The sequence below is a fragment of the Acipenser ruthenus genome, chromosome 19 (genome assembly GCF_902713425.1).
Source record: "Acipenser ruthenus chromosome 19, fAciRut3.2 maternal haplotype, whole genome shotgun sequence".
NCBI lineage: Eukaryota > Metazoa > Chordata > Actinopteri > Acipenseriformes > Acipenseridae > Acipenser > Acipenser ruthenus.
Window position 1 is genome coordinate 30,640,805 of NC_081207.1, and position 21,948 is coordinate 30,662,752.

General features: G+C 40.0%; 1 protein-coding gene across 3 annotated transcripts in view; it reads left to right on the forward strand.

The window, feature by feature from the left end:
* The window catches only part of LOC117424695 (uncharacterized), a 56,870-nt gene that overhangs the window by 19,928 nt on the left and 14,994 nt on the right, over positions 1–21,948 (forward strand). For all 3 annotated transcript variants that reach the window (XM_058992842.1, XM_058992843.1, XM_058992844.1), the window contains exons 5-13: positions 163–286; positions 680–773; positions 4,404–4,490; positions 5,649–5,765; positions 6,083–6,181; positions 7,609–7,757; positions 11,603–11,741; positions 12,027–12,149; positions 12,429–12,620. In XM_058992842.1, coding sequence (XP_058848825.1) covers positions 163–286; positions 680–773; positions 4,404–4,490; positions 5,649–5,765; positions 6,083–6,181; positions 7,609–7,757; positions 11,603–11,741; positions 12,027–12,149; positions 12,429–12,620 — 1,124 coding nt within the window. The remainder of the gene's footprint in view (positions 1–162; positions 287–679; positions 774–4,403; positions 4,491–5,648; positions 5,766–6,082; positions 6,182–7,608; positions 7,758–11,602; positions 11,742–12,026; positions 12,150–12,428; positions 12,621–21,948) is intronic.

The window sequence follows — 21,948 nt, forward strand, 5'->3', positions numbered from 1 at the left end:
ACTTATACTGTAGTATTTAAAAGACATTTTAAAGTAAAAAAAAAAAATATATAGGCTAAAGCTAGTAAGCAAACAAGATGTCTTGAGTAGAATCGTGGCAATTTGTGTGTTTCTCAACTACAATAAACAAGTCTTTTTTTCCTCTCTTTTTGTTTGCATCAGGTACGAGAGACAGATGCAGGCGTGCCGTTGTGATTGTGACGACCAGGAACACTATTTGGTTAAACCCCAACTGCAACAGCACCGAGCTTGTACGGCTTCTTGTCTATTTCTACACAATTCTCAGGTAACTCACCCCTGATTACTGCATCATAGTTCTGCTTTTGTTACACAGATGGCATTTTTATGACATGCCTTTATGAAGAATTGAAATCGTTTTTTTTTTAATGGCTTTCTGATTCTATGCCTGTATGCATATTGAAGCAGTGTACCTTGTTCTACTTGAAGACTATGAGTCAGGTACAAAAACTTTGCATTTTTGTGTCAGGATCCCCTGCAGAGTCTTCATAAAACAGGCCCAGGGTAGTAAAATAGCACCTATACTGTAGCAAAGGATAATCTGCGACAGAAACACACAATTTGTGTTAAACACAGAAAACCTTGTTTAATAATCTGTACCGTCTTGTGAGTGAGGATGAAATGAATAAAGTCTGATCTCTTTCTCTTTGACGTGAAACAGAAAGGCGGTCCGAACCCTGGGTCTGACTGTTCTGGTTGATGCCCGTAGATGCTCGCCTGTTCCAGCACTGTTCAAAGCATTTAACCAACTACAGGTAATAGAGTTGAACAGTATTATAACTTATGCTGTGCACTTAACGCATGTAAACGTGTTGAAATCCAAACAGCCAATGGGAAGTGGTCCTCCTTTTTCAGAAACAGGAACAAGACCCAACGGCATTGTACGTTTGTGATTGTATTCTATTAATGATGAAAAAAAGCAGGCAAAGCTTCAGACATTTTCTCAGCAATACTGACCTGGCAATCTATTCAGCTTTAAGAAATACGAATCTGTGTCTGTATGGATAGATGCATTAGTGGTCAGCAGAGGCATTCTGTACTAAAAATCCTTTAAAAAAATAAAAAATAAAAATAATAATAATTTATTGGAATCTCCCGGTTTCCATGCACTGCTTTAGAAATATTTACACGACAGGACATCATTTTTCATGCGTATTTATTGAATGCTCCAGGTACACAGCAAACTATTCATTCATCTGCATACATATATGACTGTGTGTTGCATTGAAAGCATTTGATAAACTATAAGCTTTCACTAAAGCTCTCTGTTATACTTCATTTAATCCAGCATATCATATGTAGTGTGTGTGTGTGTGTGTATGTGTATAAAAGGACTGTGCAAAAATATATTGGTGTTTTAAATAAAGAATGAATGCACTCGTCTAGACTCTGTGTATAAAAGAAATGAAAGCATCTGTGTGGCAAGGGCACTTCAGAACAATCTGCTTGCATAGTTCCTAACAGGATTTTAAATTACACTCTATAATAAGCGAGAAATTATATTAATCTTGTCTAGGTTACAGTGTCATTGCCAAAGGGATAGAACATAATGGGTGTTGCTGTCCTAATTTGCATTTACATTACTCCAGGATAGGTAGGTATGGAAATGACCTTCACGGCATTGGAAGGGAAAGGTAACAATAGGTTTGGGGGTCAGGGTTGCATTTTTTTGTGTGCATGACGAACGCAGTGATAGCTCTGATCAAATTAAACACAGCCTCGGGTTATCTCAAAAGGGTGTGTGTTTCATAAAGATAGCATCTTCTTAATAAAAGGTCTGATCAGACATTGTATTCGTTTGCAGGGCTGTGTCATTCACAGAGAGGAGGTCAGTTCAGTGACACTGAGCAGTGGTTCTTTTAAGGGTTGGGTTATAGGCGGTCCAAGCAACGAAGCAGTGGAGCTAACAAAATAAAAACAAGCACAAAACTCAGTTAAATACCTCAGGTTCCTCTGCTTTTGATTCCTCTTTCTTATGCACATCTTTTTTATGGTTAGGCATAGATAACTTAGCAGGACTTAAAAAGGCTTCACTCTGAGCTGATGAAGCTTTTGAACACAATGTAACACAGCCTGTTCCAATGCAGCCCCAAGGCCTGTGATGGAACAATAAATCCTTGTTTCCAGGGGACCGCAGCAGGGTTCAGGGTTTCAGCAAACGTGGAGGGGGTAATTGGTTAACAGGGAAATAATCAATTAGTCTGAAGAGCAGCTTTCATTGCATGTCATGTACTGTGGCTATTTATTTTTTGTTAGTTTGCACTTAGAAATGCACTTTGCATTTATTTTATTTAGCAATGCAATGCAATCCTTGATGTTTGAACAAAACAAATTAAATTCTGTAAATAACATCTAATCTTGCTGCAAGAAAAGAAAATCTGAATTAGACTAGTTTTGCATAGTATACTGTTTTAGTTTACAGATCCATATTGTATTGTCAGTAAACTATTAGTTTAAACTCTTTTTTAATCGTGGGAACCTTTTGATATGAATGTGGAGAAAAAAACAGAACAAACCGGCTGGAGGCCGAATCTGAATAGTTTATTAAACTGGTTGAAAACAAGGTGCTAGCTTGCCAGCGGGAAATACTGATAAGAAACAGACAATGTCTGCACTGGAGAATCTGGGATCTCTTGTATGTACATCAGAACATCGACTAACGAAGAAACAAAAGAAACTAAGCTTCCAAGTACAGGAAAAAAGACTGTATGGACAGATAGATCAGAGACATATTCACAGAGCTAAACTCAAGTTTACTGGATCTTTTTGACTTGAGAAAGATTTTTCAGTACCAGGACCGGGTTGCTTGCTGAGACGACCCAGCTTATCATTGTGTTTTTCTGGGAAGGCCGTCCCAGTTGACGTCATTTTCAATTGTTTAATTTGCTACAAAGCAAGCGGTATCTTTTTGTTTAAATGACGGTTTCCCAGTCAGATTCCTTTTGCCTGATGCTGAAGCATTCGAACGAAATAAGTATTGAACTACACTTCCCCAGAGGGAAGTAAGATTCCTTCCAACGCAGTTCAGTCATTTCAGTATTTTGACAGGTTGATTAGCTTTGCTGTTGCTGATTAATGAACTTAGATTGGACGTTGCACCCACGGTAATTACTATACAAACTTTCTGAAAACGCTTTATAATGCTCTTTTCTACCCCCAATCTAAAAACTGTGTTTTCAAAATACAGCAACAAACACTCTTGTCTGGACTCTTGACCGGAGGGTCGTGGGTTCAATCCCAGGTGGGGGACACTGCTGCTGTACCCTTGAGCAAGGTACTTTACCTAGATTGCTGCGTGAAAAACCCAAATGTATAAATGGGTAATTGTATGTAAAAAATAATGTGTACAAAAAAATAATGTAATTGCATGTAAAAAATGTGATATCTTGTAACAATTGTAAGTCGCCCTGGATAAGGGCGTCTGCTAAGAAATAAATAATAATAATAATAATAATAATAATAACAAACAGGAAATGTCTAAAGGCAAGCCTTGGAAATAAACTTTGATCAAAACTGCTGCCAAGCATTATTATACTGTGTAGCAGAGAGAGGCACAAAGGCAAGATACCTCTACACTGCATCCATGAAAACCAGCTCACATAAAAGCAAAAAACCAAATGTCATCTAAAACTTTGATTGCTTGATTGTGATTGCAGTTAACAGTTAGAGTTTGCATTGAGAATATCCTTGGACCTCAGCAGTGGATTGAGAAGAGTACATAAATCAAAATCTCTTGAAGGGGACTCTTGTTTAATCTGTATTTTGAAACTCTGCTATTGCTCTTTCCCTTTCACTCGTTGCTGAAATCGACAGCAGAAGAAACTGATCTCCTTTCGGCCGGGCTGTCTTTATGTTTATTCCCAGACAGAAATGGCAGAACACCTGAATGGTGTGTGTAATGGACCAGGCTTCCCTGGGGGGATCTGATCTCATTACCTGTCCCTGCTCTCCGAGGGCTTGGCTGTTCCACTCAATGTACTATTACAAAGAATTTGGAACATGCTGTTATGTTCTGCACTGAAACGCTGTTTTGCATATGATGCTAATAAAACTTATGTTACCTATGAAACCATGAGAATATCCTGGCTAGCCCAGCACTGCTTTACAAGGCAGTATTGTGTGATGGCAGACTAGGTTTCTGAATTCATACTGGCGGTACCTGAACAATAGCGACCATGATGAATTCTCAAAGCAAGATAGTAGTCACTGCTGTTCTTGAAAAGCTCATAGAGATCAAGGGAAGTATTGTGAACTACATGTAATATGCATGATTTCAATGCTAATACATAATAAACATTTATGAAATTCTTGTTTAATGTTCCTTGAATGGCTTGCTATTGTGTTACTGTGGCATACTGTTTAAATACTACCCTTTGTCTTGATAGGAAGCTGTCCCCAATTGTATTCACACTGTTCTGCTGCTTGCTGAAAGAGACCTCACCTTTCGGATGGAAAAGCCCACAGCTATGCAGGTAATTACATACTGCAGTGGGGAACTGGGAAACACAGCAAATATATATATATATATATATATATATATATACGTGTGTTTTATTATCGACTATTCTGTTTTGCAGTGCAGTGTGTAAATCTGTGTAAAGGGCACTCACCTGTCACCTCAGTGACCCCTGTGCTGTTCTTGCTCTCAGGCTTTTTCGGGGTTTTCGACTCAGAATAACACTTGGTACAGTATACGAATACACAAGAGGTTCTGCTTTGTCTTTCCCTGCAAGAAACCTGATTCATGGACCGCTCAGAGACTCAGCACTTCAGTATGCTCTGCAAAAAAACACAAAAAATACACACCGCCAGATGATCCTGAAAAAACATAGGCACTGCAACAAGTGAAGTGTCTCATCTCAGCACTACACAGTCAAGCTGTTCTATTTATCAATAAAGTAATAATAAGAAATAGTTTAGGATAAGAATAATCAATAAGAACGGGTAAAAGACAAATAACTATTTTCCAATTTTCCAGTCAGTGTGCCTCAGAAATAAGAAAAGAACGGGCTGTATATTCAGTTCATTATTGTATTTATTTTTCAATGACATATAAGTACAATACAAGAGAGAGAGAATGATATTGGATCCTAAGCCACCAGCCCCATGGCTGATCTGCTGCTTAGTCAGGAGCTGACCAGTCAGCTTTGAGCTACTGCAGCCCCACCCTCCACAGGATTGCTCAGTAACAGGATTAATATATTAATGGCATTGTTTAGAATGCTCTTGTGGTTCTCCCATCTAAGGCTAGTTGTTCCACCTCTTCTTAAGCGATAACACCCAACAACCCAACCAGTAATGAAGAACAATAAAGGGCAGATCTTTCCTGTGGTGAACTATGCCAAGCTGTTTGTTTCCTACAGTGACACCTTTTATTCTTATAATGGCTGTTAATGGGTATTATTACTGCTATTATGACATCAAGGGGAGGGTTGTGTTTTTATCCTAGTTTACAGTTTTGGAGCTCTTTTGAAGGCGGGGGGGGTGGGGAGCGGGGGGTTCAGGATCCAGTCAGAGAGCAAGGGTATCTTTGCAGAGAGACACACCTGCGACCAATCTCAGCGGTTGGGATGATGTAATGTATTGTAGATCTTTGTCACTGAAGCCGAGGCTTTTGTTTTCTCCCGCAGTTCGAACTCCTCACATCCCTGAAGTCCCTCCACAAGCACATGGACGCCTCTCAGCTTCCACTGGAGTTCGATGGGACCTTTCCATTCTGCCACAGTGACTGGGTGTGCTTTCGCACGGTAGGTGCAACAAGCAGAACAATGCATTGCTCCTGCTGTCTGTCCAGAAGCGAAGTCTGTGAGAACCAGCCAGCAAAATGACTGTCAGTGACACCAGGATAAAGATTGAGGGCGTTTACAACTAATGTTTAATAGGCTATGAGTAAAACATTCTGGCTTCTGTATGATGATGCATAATGGTATCGATATCAAAGGTTTTACTCAACTACACTATTTTGTTCATCTACCTGACCGGTGCATATAACTTTGTTACAATCTTTTTTGATAATTTCTTATATTCAGGTTTTGTTAATGCATGTTATTTCTGTTCCTTGTAGAAACTGGAGCAGCTGGTACAGTGTTGCAGGTCAGCATCTGGCTTCCTTCAGGTCACCATCGCCAGTCTGGAGTCCAACAGAGTACCTGGGACAGCAGAGGTAACTGTGAATCAGCGGACAGCGAGTGACTGCCCATAGCACAGTCATTATTTACTGCAGTGGCAAAACCAACAGCCGCCTGTAGGACCAAATTCACTAAGCAAACTTTCAGCTGCAAAAACTTTTGCACCTACTGAGAACTGTTCATTTCTTGTGAGACCTTGCAAACCTTGCACAAATCCCTTACATCATATTGCATTTAATATTGGAATGCTTAATCAAGACTAAAATCCTCAAAAGAAGTCGAATTAAGAAAGAAAGTTGATTGATTTTCTCACCTAGTCCCCCCACTTTCCACCCTAAATATTTAATACATTCATTTGAGAAACGGATTTCCAAAGATGATGATGTTAGATTCGCATGCACGTTCCTATATTGTATTGAACTGAGCCAAAAGGTTTTGATACATGAATTAGAAAAGAAACAAGAAAGGAACCACAGCCCTGCTTTACGTTGCACATGCAATGAATTGACTCAGCTGACCTTCTGAATGTCACTGAATTGCCTGCTGTTACTGGGTGATAACCAGGGACATGGTTTATTTACACATAGGAAGCACCAGTGTAATTTATGGTAAAAGGGGTTTCATTTGAAGCTTTGTAGGAACCCCTGGGGGCATATGTATCTAAACCAGTTTCTCTAATCAGCGGGTTGGGTAAATGGACTTTGATGTTGGTGCAAAGGGAAATGAGTCTGGTGATGGGATATTGATTTCCCTGGGCATATTCATGCTAAACAGGGTTCTTTACCTATTCAGGGAGGGGTCCGGGGACAGATAAACTGAGAGACAAGGAAGCAAATTGTTTCCATGACATTTAGCTGCAGGCATTCTACATTCTTCTGCAGCACCTATAGAACATACGCCACACACCAGCCAGATAGCAATCTCCTTGCAGATGTCAATGGGGGATCAACTGGCTCAGACAAGAGAATGGCAAGAGATTAACACAGTGACAGGAGACTTGCACGTTTAATCCAGGGTGATTACAGGGCTTGGGGTGCACTGTCAGGTTTGTGAACTGTTCATTGTTGGCAGACAGATTCCCAGTGGGAGGGGTTCTGATTTTCATCTGTTCCTGTTGTGTTCTTTCTTAACGTGTCAGATACATGTTTGACCATTTAGCCATGTTTGACCATTTTTTTTTTTTTTTTAGAAAAGTTTTATATTGAACTAGTTTGCTCCATTGGATTGGGTGGTCCTAGAGCTTCCAGAATAGACCCTTTGAGAGGTGGTGAGAGTGCATCTGCAGGGCAGCATGGGGAGTTTGTGTCTGCTCTCTGGATAGAGCGATTCAGACTCTACTGCAATGCATTCCACCAGCTTTCATAGACACTCATTTATGTTTAAAATAAAAATACCCATTTTCTGTGCCTGTGTGAGGACAGACATATATTAATAAATTATGTACTTTTTTTCCCTCCCACAGGAAGCCCAGGTTTTACTGGGGAGGTACAGAGACCTAATGAACAGCGTTCTTGAAGATAACCGATTGGTCAGGCTACAGCTGGAGGGAGGAGCCACCCTTTCCAGACTGAAGAAAGAGGAGTCATGCGTGACGCTGACTGAAGATTACAGGTACACTGCTGGCAGAGTCTAGCCATGTTTAATCCCAGCCGGTCCTTTGATAAGAGACATCTAGAATGTTTATATCTAAACACTGACTGTATTAAACTGCAGTGCAGGTGTTACAGGTATCATTAAGTATTCTGGGGTGTGTAAAGCCAATGCCTCTCATCTTATAGCTATCCGCTCACACTGCACTTCAGCAGTGACATGGATTATTCTTCTAATGAGCTTTGTGATGCCAGTCGTAACATAACAGAATACCTGTTATTTAAATCAGTTCTGCAAAACGTGTTTCAAAGTGTAAACTTGACCTACATCAGTAAGTATGTCCTTTATAACTTGAACTCTGACCTTCAGCGAAACCTAATAAGAAGAACTTAGAATACTGGCTCATCCTGGTAGGGTAACAGATGTTGGAATTTGCAAGTAATAATCTTAGCTTGATTAAGAGCACAGAAGTGTCTTATCAATTAAATATATTTTTTGCTCCAGCAGCCACTATAATTACACCAAACCAGTTTGTGGAAATTGGTAATTAACAGTCATGTTGCATTCATCAGCTCACTAATACTTTCCTCTCAAGGCTCACCTTCTCTTTGTTTAAACTGGCAACCCTGCAGTGTTTTTTTTGTTATTGTTTTTTGAAGGATGATGAACATTTTCTAACTAAAGTCTTTGCCAAAGTTTTTTTTTTTCTTCACTTTTTTTTTTTTTTTTTTTAAAGCTGCTCCATTCTTTGATGAGAGAGCTTGTCTCACAATTCAGTCAAAACTTTTCCTTGGCTCACATCTTTTCCTGGTCCGGCGTGGCACAGAACAATTCTTTATAATGTCTGCCTCTTGTCAATGTGGCAGTAGCTGTTGTGGTTCGTAGTGAAGGAAATCGGAGCCAGAGCACGACATGGTGAATATATGGCTGAATGGACAGATAGTCAGATTTATGACCTTCCCAAGAGGGATGCCTTTTTCAAAACATAACTCAGACTTTTTATTTTGTGACATTCTTTCACAACACTGCGGTACTGAAATGAGAAAAAAAAAGCACTGTAGTTCATTCTTTATAGATGACATCTGTGGACAGACCTAGGGCCTTCTCAGCTGTAGAATTCGTCATTCCCTAGTGTGTGAGTGTGTGAAGTTCGTACTTTCTTAGCCTTTAAGTAAAGGAAAGGAACTGTTACGAGATATTTGATTCTGTGCCTTTTGGTGTAGAAGATCAATGTGTCATTGATTTATGAGTATTTTTACAGGTGAGCTTTGTTTGTTTTAAATCAGTCACCAGAAACTGCGGAAGTGTATTTGAACTCTCTTTTGTATTATTTCTTTTGGAAGGTAATTTTATGAGGCAATTAAGATTGTTTTAAGTGTCTCCCTCTTTCCTGTCTGGTTTTAATTATGCTTTTCCCCAAACAAGTTGTGCAGATAGCTGTCGATATGCAAATCTTTCTTTATCTCAAGGTCAGGGTTGGCGCAACTACATACAAGCTGACTGAGTCACTTCCCACTGCAAGAAGATGAAGCGAGTGGCTTTAGTGTTCTTTCAGCTGCAAATATTTAACAATGAGTAACCCAAAACCAGAACCCTTTATTTGAAGCATTAATCTTTAACTTTTGCGTGTAGTGTTTGCACCATGACTATCTAGTTAATCATAGAAAGGGTGTGTGCATTAGAGGGGTGGTGGTGTACCACAGGAATAAGAGGAAAAGAAAAGCTTCATTTCATTAAAAAAGTTACTCACATTCACAACTGGGGCTAATCTGTACTGTGATATCCAGCTTCTGTACTGATGGTTTTATTTTTAATTTATTTTCTTATTCTGTAGGTATTTTAAAAGTTTAACACAGTCATTTTGCAGGGTTCCCATGTTTGTAATACTTTTTTACCATGTATTTTACTATGGTTTGCCATGTTTTTAAATGTGCTTTAACATGCCTAACTAGGCTTTGCACTGCTTTACTATAACATTTTGCTCTGCTGTTACCAAGGTAAACTTAATAAGGGAAAGTTCAACAACATTAGTGACATTACTGATAACTAGGAAGGGAAACAAAAGAAGAATAACGTGGAGACATGGAGAAATGCTCCTCAGTACATTCTCTGAACAATGCCCTTATTTCACAGAATACTGAAGCTGCTACACAACAATTTGCATAATAATTGAAATTCCCTGCTATGAATGGGTTGTTGTTTTCAGGGGTCCTGCCTTGTAGTTGTTAGGATATCGTAGTATATACATCATGCAAATTACATTTTAATAGTTTGTTGACCTAAGCAAAAAAACTGTTCCTTTTATTTTCTAAACAGGTTTTCTTTTTAGTTAACACATGCATTAGTAAACTGTGCGACGCTACTGTCTTCAAGTAACAGAATGATGAAGTGAAATGGATAAGTATTTACTGTGATGTACTGTATTTAATTAGAGTGCCAAAGGATATTGTTAATAATAGCGTGTAATAAAAACTCATACATATGATGAAACCCATGTACATGCCTATGGGAAACTGTCTCATTTAGTGTGAAAGTACACGCAATTGTCTTGCTGGCAGGCAAGATCATATTAAAAGCTGCATTTTGGCGCCATGCCTTTTTCAAGAATGTTAGAAGGTGGCAGAACGATCTTCTGTTTACAATATATGTGATTCCCAAGCTGGCTGGAAGTTCTCTTTTGTTGCTGCTACTTTGTTTCTATCAGTTCATTTCTTAATGAAGGTGCCTGTATCACACGTGCCTGTATCAGAGCTGTTTTGACGTCAAAGGTTATGTGGAAGAAACTGAGTCACCAAACTGGGGCCCCCGAGGGACGTGTCATCTCAGAATTGATTGCAGAGCGTGATGTTGCATGCAGACAGCAGGGGGCGCCTTCAGTCTATAGCGTTTGAAGACATAACATCAGAAAGAATATTGTAGTTTCATCCTTCCAACTCTGAGAAAGCGGGCTTCGGTTTTAAACCTTTGAGTTTTACAAGTTGTGCCCGGCAGTTTCTTTGAAATGTATACATTGGGTCGAATGTACAGCTGGTGGGCTGGTACACTACTTCACAGGCACTAGAGCTGCCCCATCTGCACACTTTTTGTCTATTTTTGGCACTCAACCCTCTTTGTCGATAAAAAGACCCCCCCCCCCCCCCCCCCAACCCAACCCAACCCAACCCCCCTCTTCCATAAATAAATGATTTGGCAGTATGACTCTTAACATGCATTGCTTCCTGTTCTTGAGCTGTTAAAGAGCTGTTAGAAAGAAAAATACCATTCCTACATTTGTGGGGACTTCTCATTGACTCACTATATTTTTATTTACTATTTCTAACTCCAGTCAGACAAAACTCCACACAGGGTGAAAGTCGACAACAAACTTTTTTTTAGTTCTTAAAAAAGGTATTTTACAAGGTGGGGACATCCCCACAATGTCGTTTTTTCAGAAGTTACTATCTTTGTGGGGACATTTTCTCAAATTTTGTCTGCACATTGATAGTAATACCTGCCTACACACACATGCACACACACGCACGCATCCACACACGCACACACACACACACACACACACGGGTTCTTTAAAGGGCAGCCATTCTCCCCTGCTCCCCGGGACTGAAAGGGTGTTTCATAACAGAAATCCGACAAGGGTGCAGCTGTCCAGAGCAGCTAGGAGTAGCACAGTCCACTGGACAACTGTGAATGCCTTCTAGGCTGGGGTATAATCTTATACTGGGTGGGGTCCTCTTCATATTTATATTCACCTAGTATTGAAAAATGAGACACTTGTAGTAAGTGGTAAGTAGCACGACATGTTTTATTGTAATGAGATGCTGCTGTTTGTCTTTCTTTCTTTTTTATATACAATCTGTCTCTTGTTCTAGAGATGCCATTGAGACGGTTACGGCTCTGTACAACCAGGTTGATGAGTCGGTCCATCGTCTTGTGAGGCTGTCGAATAAGTGCATGCAGGAGCTGGAGTTTGTAATGGAGTTTAAAACTTTGGAAGAAGGGTTCAAGGAGGTAAGAGATGTAGCTTGGTTTTTTTTATTCTTTTTTTTCTGTAACGTTGTACTAAATCAGCAATAGTCTGAATTTCTAATTTATTTTTATTGATGTTTCCACATTCCTGCATATTTTATGAGAACATTATCAAATCGATTTAAATAATTATGTATATGTACTGTATATGCAATAAAATTCTTACAATCAATTTGATAATGTTCTCATAAAAATATGCAGAAATCTGGAATGGAACTTCTGAAAAGTGCTCCAGCATTCATTTCTTTTATTTTTGTGTCCTGGCAGGTTAGCGGCTGGATTGAGCAAGTTGGAGAAAGTCGACTGAAGAAGCTGAGTGAGCTGGATGATTCTCTGGAGCAGTTACGTTGCACACAGACTGACTTCAGAGACTTCTACTCTGCAGCATATGTATGTTTAAACAACAAGTGACAAGCATGTTACTTAGTGTAGGAGATGTGCTGATGATAATGGAACTCTATCCCAAACCCAGCGCTCACATGTGACACAATGTTGGCTCCTGTGTTTCAGCCTATTAGTGTACTCTTCATATGTTTTAAAGGGTGTAAAAAAAAACAAAGCCTCAGAAATGCTGAATATCATTTGAAGCTTGCTTATTCTGGTCTTGAAAAAAAAAAAAAAAAAAAGGGAGATTATATTGCTGCTAATGATCTGTATTTGGCCTGTTAGATGTACTGCAAGAATGGTGAGGGGCTCTTAAAGAAGCTGGAGCCTTGGGAAGACGTCTCCTCAGCAGAGCTGCAGGTCTATGAAGTGAAAGTGCATTCGTTTTGGGAGCAGCTGAAGGACTTCTCACTGAGAGTGGAGGATGCCAAAGGGAAGATCGACAAGACAGTCAAACTGTATGAGTTTTTTGACAAGGTAAGGCACGCGTCGAATTGTTTCATAAAGCTGCTTGCGGGCCAAAGAATGCTTGAATGGATGACGGATGTGTTGGTGTATATCTTGACAGCAGATTACAGTGAATGTGGACGGTGTTGTACAAAGCGAGGGGACATGATGAGCAAGGAGGGAGCTGATCGTTTGCACGCTTGTTGACTGATTGACACAGGCATGTTCTGAAAATTATTTTTTTGCAGTTCCATGTAGCTGTGTCACTGGTGAATGACTTCAGTGCACACAACAATGAACGGCTTCTGAGATGCTGTAGGCAGCTGGGCAGTGAGGGGCGGGGGAGGGGGAGGTGCTGTAGCTTTGAAATGGTGTGAAAGGCATTGTTACGCCGCTCTGCTAAGCAAGCCAGTCAGCTCGGTGCTTGGGTGGGGGACCTGCTAGGAAAACTGTGTGCTGCTCGAGTATAATTACGTTTACAATTACAATTACAATGCTGTTTTGTTGAATCACAGTTACAGTTACAATTATGCTGCAGTAATTACAATTATAACAACAAATATACTGAAAAGTAACACAAACACCTACATGTGTACTCTATTTATTCTAAATAACCAAGCAATAATCACAGGTACAAATACAGAAACAAACAAATGGTGGACACCAAAAGTGATTGAAAATACAAGGACAATGATCCAAAAGTGACTGAAAATACAAGGACAATGATCCAAAAGTGATTTAAAATAAATGGACAACGATTGAATTGCAATCATTTACAAATTGCACAATTACAATGGTAACTGGTCCCAGGTCTGGTGTTGGTTGATCTGTTCCCTCTGTGTCAGATTTCATCCTGTGAGATGTGTGGGGTTAGGGGGGCATTGAACTGCACAAGGAGCTATCCTTGGGACGGGATGTAAAACAGGGAGACTGCAGATTAAGGACTCCATGGCAGGAGTGCTAAGCCTGGTGTCCTGGCTTGCTGAACCCCCAGTATAAGCCAGTACATTCCTGGCTGAATTCCCAGTACACCGGCTCATCCTCACCCTGGCCAATGTGTGCTTCACATCCCTGTAAACTAGATGCTGTATCTCACTGGATCTGTCCAGCGTAGTTATCCTCTCCCTTTTGTTTAAAATCACATCAATACAGGATTATCAACTGGTGGGGGAAAAACAAAACAGCAGTAATGTCTGGACACAAGGGAAACACTCACTAAGAAACAATCTGTGGCAGCGATATCATTGTACTACTGTTTGGTAATCAGCTCCATATGGCTCTGACTCACAGATATTTTTGGCAGAAAATGGCCAAGTTGTCAACCGCGCTTTCTAAAAAAAAAAAATGAAAAGGGCCAGCCCGGGACTATTGAGCGGTTTTGATTTCGTGCTCTGGTCACAAGTCCAGTGTGTTCTGCACAGCTACCAGAATCAAACAGACATTCTACAGCTGAACTCGGCTTCCACTCCGATAGCTTAGCAGTCGGAAATAAAGAAGTGAAGATGATAAAGCATTTATCATTATTTCATATTGCTGTTTCTTTCCGATTGAAAAAACATCATGAGCTATCGGATCTGGAATCAGCATATAGTACAGTTGTTTTGATGCAGATTCTCTCACTGGGCTACTCCCCCCCCTGCCTTCTCCATAACCTTGAGTGTCATTTGGCTGCCTCTTGTACTCCCCATCCACCAGGTTTCTTGCCATCTGTCAGCATATTTCAACACTGGCCTTTGTTCCAGCTAGGTTAGAGGGCTACACATAACTTGATATAACTTTTTACAAAAAGCATTTTTTAAATCCTGTTTTGGTTCCTGGTGACAGGTACTTCGTGTGCTGATATAGAACTGGACAAGTTACAAGGCTTATACAAGTGTGTGTGTGCTTCCTCTGAACTCCTCCAATAATTAGATCTCTCTACTTCTTTGTGAGGTGTTTGGTATTAAATGTAGTCTTTATGGCTGATGAAATATTTCTATTCCGCCAATCACAGAATGAGGTTACGCAGCAGAGCTGGTCCTGATTACTGTATGTTGCATTGGTCTTTAGACTGGTTCTAGTTCTGTATTTTCAGTGTTTGCATCAGGCCATAATAAAACCTAAGAGCAGTTTGCTAATGGGCGACAGTAGGAAGCACCCGTTCAGACTTTCAGACTCGACCAACAAAAGCATGGTCCTTTTGACAGCGTAGCGTTTTTAAAACACAGCATGTTAACGTATCTCGTGTGGAATTTCATGGAGTAAAAAAATGAACAGTTTATACAGCTTGTTATCATTTAAATGTGGTTTCTGTTCAGACTTTTATTCTCAGGCGAATGTTTTCACTGGTCTGTCAGAGTGAGTGACAAACAGCACGGAGTGAATAATGACCCCAAGGAAGCTAGCTCTACTCCTGCTGTTAATTGTGTCTGTAATCACTGTGTAGCCCGGGTTCCAGTCAACTTGTGATTGCAAATACACTGTGCTTAGCAACCCCTCGGAATGCCCCAGTGCCCTAGTGTATGCTAATGCCATGATCAGAACTTTTCTTTTAATATTCTGAGAACATCGGCATGCATTCTAACCTCCTGCCAGACTAAGAGCGGCTGTTATTGTGTTAAATTGTTCTTGCATTGACTTGCTCTTGCAAGTCCTGGAGAAAAAGAGAAGAAAAAAATAAGAAGTACCCTTGTTATAATCAGCCAACAGAACCTACCTTCTCCATTCACTCTCTGTGGATTCCAGCCCGGGCACTACTGAGTCCAGCTGGGATCTGAACTCCATGCATTGAGTCTGAAGATCTTAATCCCACCAGGAGGCTGATTGTTGTTCAAGCAGTGCAGTTAACATTTGGCTTTAGCATGACCAAAAAGCAAACTTGGCTGACTGCAAAGGGAATTAGCATTTCTACCAACCTCTCCACTTGTAGGAGCTACTGTGGTGCTTTGAAAAGAGACTTAAGAAAGCTGATGACAAGGACTTTTAAATCTCACTGCCACTTTTACTGTGCACCACAGCATGTGTTTAAACCCACCTCTTTGATGTCTATGTCCGAAGCATAAAAAAAAAAAAAAAAAATAGATAAAAACAAATAAATGCCTAAGATCTTAAAACCTGAATAGGGTTTATGTATTTAATTGTGTTCTGCATTTTAAAATAGATGGATTCTATAGCCTTTTTTTGAACAGTTTCATTTTATAGAAGCTGCTGGGTGCAGACGCAGAGGTCCTGGGACAGCATTCAGATGTTTCTATGTCATAGAGAGGGGCGCCTGCAGCCAGCGTCCCGAATCAATTCACAGTATAGAGAAGCACAGCCAGGCAGAGAGGTCCTGTGTGTTACAAAGTGATGGCGTGTTGATTGTGCCGGAGCATATTGATTTCTGAGGGGACAGTTTAGTTATTGTTCTGAGTCGCGTGTCCATATACTGACCCCTTCACACAGCAGATGGGATTTGTGGAAAAAAAGCGTGTGGATCAGAAGAGAGATTTCTATATTGTTACAGCTGTAGATGCACACAGGAAGGCAAAACCAAAAGTAATTGTAATATATATATATATACAGTATATGTGTGTGTGTGTGTTTTTAAAGACTTCCGTTTCGTGAGACTAGCCCTCAGGAAAAATGTGCCGCTGTCAAGCAATGCTTTTGTTTGTTGTAAATTTCAGATTTAATTACATGTTTTCTGATTTTTTTTTTTATTAATCTGGGAGTGTTTAAATAAATCACAGATATTTGTTCTTGCCTACAACCGCAGACTTGCTCTAGTATAAACCATTTCCAGTCCATTTCATTTGGGAATTTTCTGAATATGGAAAACAGTCCTGTGATTAAAATAAATGAATTGCTCAGGATTTGAAAAGCCAGTTAAAGTAAGCATTAAGTCATAGTACAGCCCTAATGGGAAAAATATGGACAGAATTAAAATAGCTGCCTTGACGATAAACTACCCTGTTGGAGCCAACTGTCTTTCCAAGGGGCCTGTTGTTCTCACCCCAGGCTGCCCATACTAATTACCCCCACACAGTGTTTATTACCCTGTTTACCCCCGCAGTTATCCCTGCCGTGCCGAGAGGGAGTCTGATAGTGACGTGCCACTGACACTCCCAGGAATCCCTGGATGTATATTGGGCTAGACTTACTAAGCCTTTGCTACAGTTTGACGTTTCCACCTCTTGTTCAAAAGAAAAAAATAAGAGGTGTTAATTTAGGAATAAACGTCTCCAAATGCTAGTATAAGATGTCCCTGCAATGCACCTAACAGAGTTTCTTATTGGTGCAGTAACTTAAAAACATGTTTTGTATGTTTTAGGACTGATTTTAACTGATTTTAACCTCTATAGACTAACCATCCCCTCCCTCCCCTATGCAAACACACCACTACAGCAGCAGCATGTCTTTACACTGACTGATTTTATTACTAGCTTATCAGGTCGTTTTTTAACAGGCTCTTTAGGACTTCTTTTGAGGTGAGTTGCACATCTTTGATCTTTTTTTCTCTGATGTTGCTGTGTAGCATGGTTCTGATTTTAATAAAAGCTCTGGTGGAAAGTGTCCAGTTTTGCGCTCTTGTGATCACCTACAAGTGTCTTCTCCCTGCTGCTTATTGATTATTCGATCAATAGTGTATTGACTGGCAGTGTGAAAGAGTGAAGACAGCAGTCCCAAAAGCACACTGCTGTCAAGGCAGCAGCTGCTATTCATTTAATACATTCAGATCTTCAGGAAATTAATTTAACAATTGAATGACTCGGTGAGTCAGGCATGTTGCTTATAAGTTGCATGGTTGGTTTACAGATTCAAGCTGATTGTCAAAGAAACTAACACCTTTCATTATTATTATTATCATTTAAATGTATCATTATATCAAACACACATTTACTTAAGTACTGATAAGTTTGTTTGTTAATTACTCCCAAATGATTACATCTGTTTGTTTGTTTATATTTTTTATCTTGCCATCTTTTCCAGTTTCCTTGCCATTAAAAGTGCTGGAGGTTGACGCTAACCAAATGTGTTGTTTGTTTGTGTTTTTTTTTTAGACCAGTTGCCACTATTGCTTGTATAAGTTCTTATCACTCTCTAAGTAAAGTCTCCAAATCCAGGTAGCATTCCATTGGCAGGTTTTGTTTTCCATCTCTCCATACTGGACTGGCTTTGTAGTGCCGGCACTAGACACCCCCTCCCATCCCCCATCCCCCATCCCTCACTGCCTGTCGGCTCTGCTTCTTATTTAGTTACCCAGGATAGCCCAGCTGGTATTTAGGCTTGCATTTGCCTGTGAATAGTGGGAGTGAGTAGGGAGCAGGATCTGGGCGCCAGTGGCTCAGTCTGTCTCAGCACAGGGTGATAGCAGGTCCACAGAGCGCTGCTGAAGAGCTCAAGGAGTTACACTGAACCAGGATCTGGGATTTGTCTACAGGGATATTCAGGTGGGGACGAATAGAGATTTGAATGTGCTCCAGACACTTTGTAATGCTTGCAGGAGTAGAGGCAGGTTCCACGCTGATACATAATGTGAATGTGTGACATAGTGGTGATATAGTGTATTGAACAGTTAATAATCCAAAATTTGCAAATTATTTTAAGTGCTTTTAAGTACATTTATTTTTTAGATTTTACGTTTTTTTTTATTTTTTTAATGTCGTGTTATTAATAACATAGATTAAAAAACAACTCTTTATTTATTTATTTATTTATTTATTTATTTATTTATTTATTTATTTATTTATTTATTTATTTATTTTTATTTTTTTATTTTTTTATTTTTTTATTTATTTTACCCTGCCCAAAGTAGACAAGATGACCAAGACACTTCTCTTAAATGATCCACATGGATTTCACTGAAGTTGCCATGTTTTGCCTGCCTGGGTTGTCTTTGGTGCATTATAGTTAGCTGTAATGCAGTGATGCCTGTAACAGATTTGGTTGTGCCTGTCCTTTCTAAAGCGTGAGCAGAGAAGGAGCTTGTTTTTGTCCTGAGCAGATTGCAGAGCTGCTAGGAGTAGCCCATGCATACAGCTGGATGGGCTGCCTGTGCTTCAATGCTAACAGCTCTGTCTGAGGCTCATTGTCCATTCATTGAATGGTGGCCTCCGTATCCCTCTGGATTAGCTGTGAGTCATTGCTGACCAAAAGAAAGCTACTGTCTACAGCTAAACCAGAAGCACGATGCAGGACTAAAAAAATTAATAAAGAAAGAACACTGTTTAGAGCAAATGTGAAAAGAAACAACACCAACAGCATGGTTTGTATGTCCTTACTGGTATATACACCTTAAAACTGGCTGCCAGTCAGGCTGAGACTTTCAAACACCGGTAGTTTGTGCACAATACTCAATCAGGTCTTGTATATCTTCCTGTTGCTGTGTAAGCCTGCTGATATTGGTGAGTCCTTTGTGTATTTTAAGTATGCTAGTTTGTTTGTTTGTTTTGTTTGTTTGTTTTTGGGAGGGGGGGTTCTTGACCTGAGCTGAGCAGCATTTCTGCACTCCATTATGAATAAGTCTGAGGTGAATTGTATTATTGTGCAGAGAAAAGAATAAAGCTGGATTATGACCAGGTGGCACGCACTCCAGTCAGACAGGCTCTGCCCTGCGTTGAAGGAAGGCCAAGGTGTGATGCTGTGTGGCACATTCTAATCTAAATGTCCTCTATGTGCTCCCTGTAGGCATTTCTAAGAGTCCTAGGTTAGGCTGAGCTGATTTGTATATGAAGCCGTTAGGGGGCTGCTAGCTTTATCCCATGATGTCATAAACTCCTTTTTATTATGGTAATAAGTGTGGATGGGCCAGATACGGAATTTCAGGAGAGATTGAGAACTCCCTCCTTTTTATTTAAATTCCTTTGGAAGAATTAGCATGAGCTCTGCAAGGTCACTGCGCTTTGCTGAGCCTGTCAGGAAACAGACCGGGGCTTCCAAACAAACACTTACAGAGAGGGAGAAAGAGAGAAACAGCTCGATATCCGAGGAGAATCAGGATCCAACAGCATACTCATCAATCACTAGAAACACTTAATGAAGAACAAAAGTCATTTATAAATTTAACCTTTTTTTTAATTCGCTGCAACTTTCCGGCTTCCACTTTCTTCAGATAACATGGTAGAAATAGGTAGGTAGACATAATCTTCATTATATATGGATATATTTTTAGTAACAAATATTTAGAAAGTACTGTGTATATATTTATTTGAGCTCAAGAAAGGTTTCAGGTTGCATCTAAAATTGTGGTGAAAAAAAGGTACAGGGAAAATATCAAATGAGTACATTAATATTTTATTTATAATACAAAATGACCTTTTTGTTATATTTATTTTAAAGCCCTTTCGTGGGCCCTTTTGCACATTGATCACTTTTGAAATGCTGCTTTTGTAAAGACATGCTGCTGCTGTAGTGGTGTGTTTGCATAGGGGAGGGAGGGGATGGTTAGTCTATAGAGGTTAATGTCCATTTAGTAAGTCTTTGTCCATTTAGGAAGTCTTAACTTCTGCACATCAGCCCATACTAATCGATGCATGACTATAACAAGCATATACCGTCTATGTTAACATCTGACTGTGCCCATTACAGATCAGCAGTGTAATTGGCAGTGATGAACTTGCAGTATATTCTCATTTTTATCTGTCCCCAGAGAGTCTTACTAATCACACTGTGGATGAAAGCAACACACACACACACACATCAACAGTGAGCGATCTTGGGCCTGAAACTCATTATATTCAGTAAGCTGACATTTGATTCCAGCAGACCTGACATTCTGTGTTACAGAGATCAGTATATGAATGTAATAGTGAACCATGTTTATAAATCCTGTAGGCACGAAGCAGTTGTGTGTATAGATTTCCACTGCTGAGGTGCCTCGTTGCTCAAGTGTCAGAAGCTTTATGGATTCTGTGGAGAGAGCGGGCCACTGGCATGCTTCAGGTTGTTCTCGATAATGGATGGAAACAGAATACAGGTAAATAAATAAATAAAACAAATGGCAAATAGGAGTCCTCTTAGTTTTTGCCAGCTCATATTGAGGCGGCTGTTACTCTAGCTTTGAGCTTTACTGGTGCTTGGAATGTGTGATCCTGGACCCTGTTGCAATGCCCCACAATGAGCTGTGACAGCATGGTCAGATGTGCTCTTTATTACTGCAGCACTGCTGCTTTCATAGTTCGAGATTAAAGGTAATTGTATTTTTGCAGATTTTTTGTAAAAATAAATTTAGATGTTCCCTGTGAGTTGGCACTCCCATGATCAAGGACACACATACACATTCTGACACCTTTGGATGTCTGGAGCTCGTCTCTAGCATGGTTAAATACTCAGGTCATGTGTGACTGCTGCTTATTGAGGTCCAAAGACTTTAAGGCAGTAATAAGCTGAATAAATGCAATTAGCCCAGAGCCCAGTTGGGGTTTCTTGGGTAAAAGTGATCTTTGACACTTTTTCTAATTCGACCAAGGCAGATGGATCAGATGGTGTCTGATTTGAATTTTGAAAGCTCTTGTGACAAGTAAATGTCACTGAGTGTGTGTTTAGCATGGACTCACAGGGTTGAACAATCAAAATTATGTCACGTTACGGTTTCAAATCCACTTGGATATTCCCATGAGTAACCTTATCACTGAGTTCAAATTATTATTTTTTTTTTTTTTAACTGCCAGCATCAAATTTGCAGGTCATATGGTATGATTGCAACTCCACCATTGGAGTGAAATTGACAGAACATTAAACTTTTAGGTACCACCAGGAAGAAGCAGTTATAGCTACTTGAAATACGTGCATATCCCAAATTAAAAGTGTAAAGAAAATAGCAAATAATTTCTACCTATAAAAAGGGAGGGACGAATGCTAACATTATGAGCGTTAATACGAGGCAAGGGAATGGATTGTAAAGCCTTGCTCAGCACTCTTATTTCATCATTTTTTAAACATGTTGTTAACGCTGCACACCGACATTCATCAGAGCTCCTGTTTGCTGCATTACATTGCAGAGTGCCGCGTTGCTTTGCATACAAGTACACAGTGATTTTAAATGAAGTCAACTGACAGTCGTGTCTGAAATTTCTAACTTTGTCTTTAGTATTTTAAGGGGGTGGGGGCGTGGGCAGGCACACTTTTCTCCAAGGCAAGCAGACACCAGATACACTGTAACGTCAAGAGAATCCCAGCTTCTTCGTGTTCCTTTCCATATCTAATGAGATTATTAAAGCACACTCCATTCAATCGGGGCCCGCACCAACAATAGTGAAATGCACGCCTGCAGGCACAAGACCCTGCATCTGTCACTGTCTGCTGCGTAGCCTTGGCTAATGCATCTAACCATGCATAGCAGAGCGCAGCATAGCATGCAAAGAGACAGGTTTTATCATTTTGAAAGGGAGTGAAAGTT